This window comes from Triticum urartu, chromosome 2, assembly GCF_003073215.2.
Source record: "Triticum urartu cultivar G1812 chromosome 2, Tu2.1, whole genome shotgun sequence".
NCBI lineage: Eukaryota > Viridiplantae > Streptophyta > Magnoliopsida > Poales > Poaceae > Triticum > Triticum urartu.
In genome coordinates this window covers 748,627,821-748,636,778 of record NC_053023.1, presented here as the reverse complement: position 1 = coordinate 748,636,778, position 8,958 = coordinate 748,627,821, and the positions used below count along the sequence as shown (strand labels likewise).

The 8,958-nt window shown below is 46.3% G+C and overlaps 1 protein-coding gene across 1 annotated transcript; it reads right to left on the bottom strand.

Annotated features, from left to right (window-relative positions):
• Positions 1-1,175: 1,175 nt before the first annotated feature.
• Positions 1,176-3,031, bottom strand: LOC125534628 (protein ASPARTIC PROTEASE IN GUARD CELL 2-like). Its single transcript, XM_048697802.1, has one exon. The coding sequence runs from the start codon at positions 2,813-2,815 to the stop codon at positions 1,397-1,399; it is 1,419 nt and encodes a 472-aa protein (XP_048553759.1). The 5' UTR covers positions 2,816-3,031; the 3' UTR covers positions 1,176-1,396.
• Positions 3,032-8,958: the final 5,927 nt, after the last annotated feature.

The window sequence follows — 8,958 nt, the reverse complement described above, 5'->3', positions numbered from 1 at the left end:
TGCATAACTTTGCTCTCTGCTGACTATGTGTACTCATAAGGGCCTCATTCTTAAGGCCGGGCAAGCGCCTCCTCTCTAAAAAACATTTCTCAAAGAAATTATTAAATCGTGAATAGACTATTAAATTGTATGCAATCTCAAAATATTCTTCAGCCAAATTATCGCATAATTTTTTCCTTTTTATGAAACCTTAGATTTGTTGATGTGCTTTTTTTAAGAGTGTTCAAAACTTAATCCGGTTCGTTTATTTTTTCCTCGAAAGATCTGGTTCGTTTTTTTTCGAAGAAAGATATGGTTCGTTGATGTGTGACAAAGAAATAAAGATTTGAAAATAACTAAAAAACCATAAATTATTCATCTTTGCTTTTGCTTACAAAGTTTTTTTTTGCATGATAATATGTGTATCATTCATATGATAAAGATCAAAGTACAAGTCACGTAAAGACCGATATAACAAAACTAAAAAAAGACCAAAACATCTCTGAGTTTGACACCAATGTCCATCCCCTGCCTCCGGCACCACCACAGCAGCCACTGAATAATAGAATAACAAATCACCTCCTCACCCGAGCTCGACGCGCTAATAAATAGCTTTGCGGACCTCCAAGGTGGCTCCCCAAAAGTGAAAGCCATTGTCGTTGAACGAATCGGACCATTGCAACATCCCGGACACGCCATCAAACTCCATATCTAACACCCGACCATGACTAAGACGCCGAAGGAGGAAACCACACCTGCCATCCATCAACCATGAACCCAACACACGTTTCGTCTTTCAGATATTGTCGATGCAGACCACGATCTGCATCCGCTCCTGGACTACCTTCGAAGCTCCGCGCCGATGCTGGAGCAGCCGCTGTCGCAACATTGGAGCCCGAGAACACATGTCCACCACGAGGATGCCGCTGTCACACCATCCGTGCTTGAACAGACTGTATTCCAAATCCATCCCCAACGATAAGACCAATTGTCTCACCGGGGTAGGATCTGAAGAAATTTATTCAGTGCCGCCATCGCCGCCGCTGAAGCCAAGACGATGAACAACCTAAAAAAAACTAAGCTACTTTGGCCTAAAGCTATCCACACGTGTGAATCCGACGACCCTCCTCATCACCGACGACCGAGGTCGTCGACGGAGAGGAGCCGGCGGAGAACGGTGGCGGAGCGCGAGTCCCTGGCGGCGGAAAATTAAATTTCTTTTCCTGTCTTCGAGAGGAGGATACTTACAAAGTTCCTTTGCTTATCTCCACTAGACTCTTAATTAGTGAGTAGCACGGAGTACCTACATATATGTATATACTGTACAATACGATCCCATCCTGCAGCTGTATATATACGCGCGCCTTTGAGATCCTCAACGTGGGACGTGGCAGCAGAGCTAGTAGCTAGGCTTGTGCTAGCACGTAGTTGGTCCGAAGCCAACATAGCCAGTGGCGGAATCGACGGTGATCTGGATCCCTTGCTGCTGTATGTTGCCGAGGATGGACAGCCCGGACGCCGACGCCGCGAACGCCAGGCAGTACACGCCGCCGCCCATCTCCACCAGCAGGTTCCTCGCCGGCAACGTCAGCGCTGCGCCGTCGCGCCCGAAGTAGAGGGCCACCGTCGGCACGCGCACGCTCGCGTACCCACTCAGGTCATAGCACGTGTCCAGCAGCGACACGCCCGGCGAGCGCGGGAGGCCGCCGCCGACGGCGTCCGCGAACGCGTCGCGCAGCGCCGCGTAGGCGTCGGGCGGGAGCCGCGTCACGGCCGTGCCGGTGTCCATCACCACGCCTCCGCCGCCGTCCTCGGTGAGGTCGAAGAGCCCGTCCTGCAGCGGGAGCCTCTCGCCGCCGACTCCCAGCCCCGTCAAGCCCACGTAGTAGAAGCTCGGCTCCTGCGCGTTGCGCAGCAGGGGCACCCACACGGCGCCCACCGGCATGGCGTCGTCCCGGCCGAGCACGAGCGACCCGGCGCCGGCGTCGGCGCCGCGGCTGGCGAGGCAGTAGCTGAAGGCGCCGCCTGCCGCGCCGCCGAGCTGCCCGACGAGCGACATGGGGCCCCAGCCGAGGCCGAGCAGGCCGGCCGCCCCGACGAAGAGTCCGCGGTTGCGGTGGCCGCAGCCGATTGCGACGCCCTGCACCGGCGTGCTGTCCCCGAACGTGAGCGTCTCCATCGCCAGCACGCCCTGGGTGTACGACCCGTCGCCGTAGGACACCTGGTACCGGCACGCTCCGGAGTCGGCGCAGCCTGATGACCCGCCGGGCAGGGTCCGGCAGACGCCCGAGCCGCACGGCACGACGGTGAAGGACGCCGACGCGGCCGGGTCGAAGAGAGGGTCGGACTGCTGGTAGCACTCGGCACAGGGGCGGCACTGCACCCAGATGACGTCGCTCCCGGAGTCCAGGACCAGGTACTGCTCCGTGGGCGGCGACCCCACGCCGACGCGGACGAAGTACTCGCCGCTGCCCTCGGAGATGCCCGACACAACCTCCGACCCCACCTCCGTCGTCATGGTCGTAGGCGAGAGGCGACGCTGGAGGTACTCTGCCAGCGCGCCGTCCCTTGCCGCGAGACCAAGCATGGCGTGCCGCGTCGACGGGTAGGTCCTGCCGGAGACGGCGTCGCGGTGCAGCAGCGCGAGCGAGGGGCGGCCATCGCGGCGCGACGATGACGATGAGGACGGTGACGTGGCCGCAGCCATGGTGAAGTTGCGAGGGTCGATGTAGTGGAACCACAGTGACGAAGCCGAAGCGCCGGACATGATCACGGCGGAGACGAAGACGACGTACATGGGGAGAGGCGTGACGGGCATTGCAGCGTGCATGGCCATGGTGCGCACGTACGCTTTCAAGGGAGCGATATCTTGGGTCCCAAGCGTTTGTGGAAACGACGAGACTTTACTTAGAGCTGAGGAGCTAGGTAGCAGAGGCCCGGAGGATTTATGAGTTCCGCGGTGTGTGGGTGGCAAGTGTGTTGTGCAGCACTAGCTCGTGTGCTTCATGCATAACCTTTCGGCTCTTGTTTATTTGCCACGGCAATGCACACTGTTTTTTTACTTTTTTTTAAAGACGGCAACGCACACTGTTGATAAAGTCCTTTTTTGTTTTTGAGGGGATGATGAAGTCCATTTGATGGTAACGTCGAAGGCAAATTAGTGAGCTGCAGTTAGTTTTGACCAGTTTTAATGCTCGCATTTGCTAATTTGCATCTTGATGAGAATTAACAGTCTCATCTAACTTTATGCCATTTGATTTGGCATGGCAGTTTTAGTTGAGAGGGAGAGGGGAGAGGTGGCAGTTTATTCAGGTGACATGGCAGTTTCTCTTTTTTTTTAAAAAAAATACTATCGTCGTTTGATCTCATTTTACAACTAAAAACTGCCAACAAAGATGGTTCGCTTCCTATCCCTACTACAACAAACGTTCGCCAGCTACCATTGCCGTTTTATTTTACATGGAGATTTGTCTGTATTTTTCTTTTTTTTCCTTTTTTAATGCTAATACCATTTAGATGAGACTTAGTTAATTCTCATATAGACCTTTAATGATTGGAACTTTTAGAATGCATGATGTGTTTCCTCGGCTAAATAGAAAGGCCTTCTGCATGTAGATTTGATCCACGTGCCTTTTGTCCTTCATCTTTAGGGACCAGGCGATCGATTTTTAAGGAAGGATGTGGCTAGATTTTAGTCGACCGAGAGTTAATCAATTCTTAGTCAAGTGACATAATATATAAAAAAGAAGAACATAAAAAGTAATAAAAAAGCTGCATGGATCTCCACATAAGATCGTACGAATATAGTATTGACTGAGACTACTTCAGCAATATCGTTTAAGAAAACTTTGGGTTGATTTTACTAAGGCTATTGAAATTCAACCGCCGCCCTTCCTTCACCTCTAATGCAGTAGTGCTCTTCTTCCTTCTCACATTGTTCCCCAAAACTGATCCGGTCAAATCCCTTCCTCCCCAGCGGTGATGTCCTAGTGAGCCCTTGCATTGCAACGTCCCCATCTTGAGGTCGGGCGATGTTTCTCATGCCACGCATATAATAAATGGGGCAATGCTAGACCTACGTAAGGTCTCTTACGTGTTCTACGTAAACAACAACGTGGAGAAGGATTATTGGATCGATTAGGAGGGAAGGGGCCCATCCCCATTAAAATCAGAGGGCCGACAGGTTATGGCATGGAAAATTACGTAGCCTTTCGTAGCCCCTTCGTAGGTGTAGGATTATCGTAATAAATGCGGGTCCATCTATTTGAAAGACAATCCATACTATCCCATGCAAAAGTACAGGGCATGCGCTATGAGAAAAACTAAACAAAGTATAATTACCCCAGGCGAATAGGTGTTACTCCTACAACGAACATTCAAATACTATATCACAACATATAGTCTATGATGAAAGATGTTTGCATGCAGAGCATAACCACAACATGATTATGAGACGAAAGCTAAACATCATTGTTCCCTTTCCCAACTAATTAGTCCAACATCTCAAAGAAAAAAGGAAAAGTTATTTAGTTCAACATGTAAAGCTATGCCAACTAATTAGTATGATGTGCCTATGAGTGGGATGAGTTAGAAAGTTCGGTTTCTTTTTGGCCGTGGAGAGCAATCATGTGATCATGCAGATATTTCTATGCAAAAAACACGTCATTTTCAAACATGACATCTGAGTCGGTTGTACTATTATCACTTTAAAATTCTCGGGTTCATTTTGTCGTCACGAAAAGGAGATAAGGAAGTTCACGATGGTGTGCTCTTGTTCCGGCCACTAGACAATGATTGAAGTGAGGGGTAGCTAGTTAGTTCAGGTGTTGAACCCAACCTACGTTGGCAGTCTCCATTCTTCAACATTATTTAGGGTATGATTTGTGGATCCTGTCAGTAGCTAGTGCTAGCCCAAGATTCTTTACCAGTTTTTTAGTTACGTGGATGCGTGCTTACTAGCTAACCTAAAAGCCAGCTACTGAAAAGTGGCTCGATTTGTTGACATCTACCGTAAGAAACCAAATTAGTTGTCTCTGCACTATGTCACCATAGGTCACTTGCATGAATGGATGGACGCAATTAGTTGGAGTATGCACAATATCACTTAATAAGCTTCGTTCTAGAAGATTGCATGACAATATAGCCACACTAGCAGAGGAACGGCCTTTAGCCCCGGTTGGGAAGGGCCTTTAGTCCCGGGTCACCAACCGGGACAAATAAATCGGGACTAAAGGCCCCCACCCTTTAGTCTCGGTTGGCCACAACCCGGGACTAAAACCCTTCCATGTGGCCGGCAGCGCGCGCCAGGGGCTGGGGACCTTTAGTCCCGGTAGGTGACACCATCCGGGACTAAAGCCCTTCCACATGGCCGCGAGCTAGCCCGGGGCTTGGGGGCTGGGGGACCTTTAGTCCCAGTTGGTGACACCATCCGGGAGTAAAGGGTTTAGGGGTTTAGGGTCTATTTTTTTTTCATCTTGTGTTTTTCATTCAATTCTTTTTCATTTCGAACATATTTTCCACAACCACCAGGAAAACATTGCTATGAACCCACTATCTAGCTCTTTGAAGTTTGGAAGCTGGCATTCTGGTTTTTAATGTATATGATTGGATGATACGTGTATCGACCTGCAATTTTTTCATGCAAAGTGTGTGCATGCTCTGCATGTTGACATGGTCTTTCAAATTTTAAATGTTTATATATTTTATCATTATTTTTTGATAAAACATATTCAAAAAACATAATAGAATTGTTGTTATATTTTGTAAACATTTTTGAAGATAAATCTGTACATATGATTTATGTACATCTGACTGAAATATTTTAGAAACTGTTAGGCCTCCTTTGGTCTAAAGGAATTTCATAGGAATTCTAGAGGATAGGATTCTTATAGGATTTTTTCCTTTAGAGCCCTTTGGTTCATAGGAATGGATTCCTATTTCTACATAGAATTGGTTCCTATCCTCCACATTTCATAGGAAAATAAAAAAGAGCCTAGACTCAATGAAAAAATTCCTTTGATGTCAACCAAATGACATCTTGTTTCCTATTCCTACTCATAGGATTTGAGATACATGTCATCTCATTTCCTACAAGATTCCTATTCCTATGATAATCCTATTCTATGAACCAAAAGAGGCCTTAGTGGTTACACGTGAAGAAACTGGGCAAATCGACGTTTGAGAAACTATTGGTGGTTACAAGTGTCCAAAATGCTTGGTTTTTTGTGGAAAGAACAAATTTTCTTTGATTACCTAGTTATGTTTGGTCCACATCCATACCTTGCCATATCAACGTTGATTACGAGCAAATGCTATTTGGGTTTATAAAAATTGGTCTAAATGATTGGTATAAAATGGAGAATTAATTTAGGAGTGTTTGAACAACTAACTATGAGTGCTTACGTATGCACCCGCAAAAAAATAATAGTTGCAGCGGTCAGTCGTGTGTTGTGATAAAAGAGTGAGAAATACAACATGCCAAGTCTTATGGTGCACATACGTATCAAGCTTTCAAGGATCATTCAGTAAAGCAGGATGGTGTACTCGCCGGTACCGGGCACTAGACAATAATTGAGTGGTAGCAGAGTTGGTTCAAGTGTTGATCGGAAAGTTTTTTTTTTTTTGATAAAGAAAAGATCTTGAGCGCAAAGTTGGCAGGCCATTCTTGAGAGATAAATTAGGATAAGATTTGTTGATCATGTCACCTAATGGTATAATGCTTTATCCATACTTAAATCACTTGCGTGGATGCTTACTAAAATCCGACTACTGAAAAGTAACTCGATTTGTTAACCTGTATCGTGTTAACAAATTAGTTGGCTGTGCACTACGTCGCCTCAGCCCTGAGGCGACTTGCATTGCACGCATGCATAGACGCAGTTAGTTGGTGCATAGTTCCACTTAATTTACAGACTTCGTTCTGGTAGAGTAGCTAGCCAGGATGGGCATTAAATCGCTGTTTTTACCTTTATACATTTAAGCTTTAGGGTTTAGGCTTGTTCACTTTAGAGGACTACAGAAATCATAAAATATTAAGCTTTGAATGGTCACGTTGTGAATATTGTATATTTTTTCTCCAAATTTGATACTTTGGTTTTAGTCATCAATTTTTACTAGTGTGCCATAAAATTTAAGAGAATTTTTATATGATAAGGGTACATTTGAAGGAAAATCTATGTATTAGACTTCCGTATATTGATCAAAACATGTGATTAAACTTTCAAAGTTTGACCAAAACGGAGTTGCACGGTCGCAAAAAAGGTATCGATGGTGGAGGAGCTCGCTTGGCTCCTATCGGTAGACGATGAGTGAGCCTTTGCCGAGGCAGCGCATGGCCACCCTGATTTTTTCCTCGACCAGGTGTATGCTCTCGGTCTGGGAGGCCGAAGCTCATCTATCTGGCCGAGGCAACTGCCGCAGTCCCACCGGTGTGGGCCGAAATAACTTGGAAGGGCCTTTTAGGGCATCTCCAACGCCCGGTGCTTAGCATGGGCGCTAGGATCAGAATCCCACCCAATTGGCAGTTGGCCCGTTTAATCCTGGCGTTAAGCCCGGCATCGACGCAAAAACAGGTGTCGGGTGCTTAGCCTTTTTTTTTCCTTTGTACGAGTTTAGGCCGTGTTGTGTAGCGACAGATTCTATGACCGGTTTTCCCGCTAGTTAGCGCCTAATTAAGCGCTCAGCATTGGGTGACAGAGCGGTCCAATATTTTTTATTTGACAATATTTATGTTTTAATCCATTAGCGCCTATCCTAAGAGTCTAGCATTGGAGATGCCCTTAGGGCATCTTCAATGCAAGGCATCTTCAATGCGAGTCGCTTATACAGGCGCTTCGGGAGTTGCTAATAGCGATGCCGATAGGTTAGCCAAGTTTTTCAATTCTCTTGATCAGGGGAGATATATTTGGATGATCCAACCCCATGATCCCTTTGTAATGTCATTTCATGTGGACTTTGAGTAATAAAGCTTGGTTATACCCCTCAAAAAAAAAAATACAGACGCTTAGGGCATCTACAACATAGGCTCTTAGGATAGGCGCTAGGGTCCCAATCCTGGCCGTTTCAATCGATTCCTGGTCGATGCTGGGATTTCCACTTGCGTCGACGCCACTTGTGTCGTCGGGTGCTTAGTTTTTTTTTTCTCGCACGAGTTTGTTTGAGCTGAGCCGGACGCTAATGTAAGCGCTAAAAAATAGAGGAAATCTGATAATCTCAACAAACTACAACAGCTTGATACAGCGCCTCTGCGTTGGAGAGATCGATGCTAGCGCATCTCCCATTGCTTTTTTAAGCCGTTCAGCGCCTGTCTATAGCGCTGAGCGTTGGAGCCCGAGACTCTTACGCGGGCGTTAAACATAAAATTCATTTTGTATTGGACGTTACTAACTTCCGGAAGGAATTTAGCGATAGGTGCGGACGATTGATAGAGTATTGAGTACTGATGCATTGAGTGTACGCAGACCGGTTCTTTCACGTAAACTCCACCTCCCTTTTACCATATATATGCATGCATGCAGAAAAAGACAAAATTAATGATGTCATCCTAGATCCTTTTAATTTCAAAAATCAAAATGTTTTGTAGCTCAAACCGTCACCCCGATTGAAAAACCGTCTTCACATAAAGGATTCGTCGCGACGAGAGCTTCGAAACTAGATCCCATGTTGTTATGTTTCGTTGAAAAAAATTCGGGTCAAAAGTTATCAGATCTAGGCTAAATAAGTTGTCACATCTCTGGTACGTCAGTTACCATCCTGTTTACATAGAAATTACCAGGGCATAAAAATGGCTAATCCAACATTCTCTCCACATGCAAATGCACGATAGCATAGGAAAGCTGATGTCATTGTAGATTCTCACTATTTCGAAACTATAGAATGTTTTATAGCTCAAATTGTTGTTTCTGACTGAAAAATCATTTTCACATAAAAAATCCATCGTGATAACAACTTCAAAACTAGATCCCATGTTGGTATGTTTTG

Excerpts from the sequence above, each read along its gene's own strand:
- LOC125534628 (XM_048697802.1), bottom strand. The coding sequence starts at position 2,815 with ATGGCCATGCACGCTGCAATGCCCGTCACGCCTCTCCCCATGTACGTC.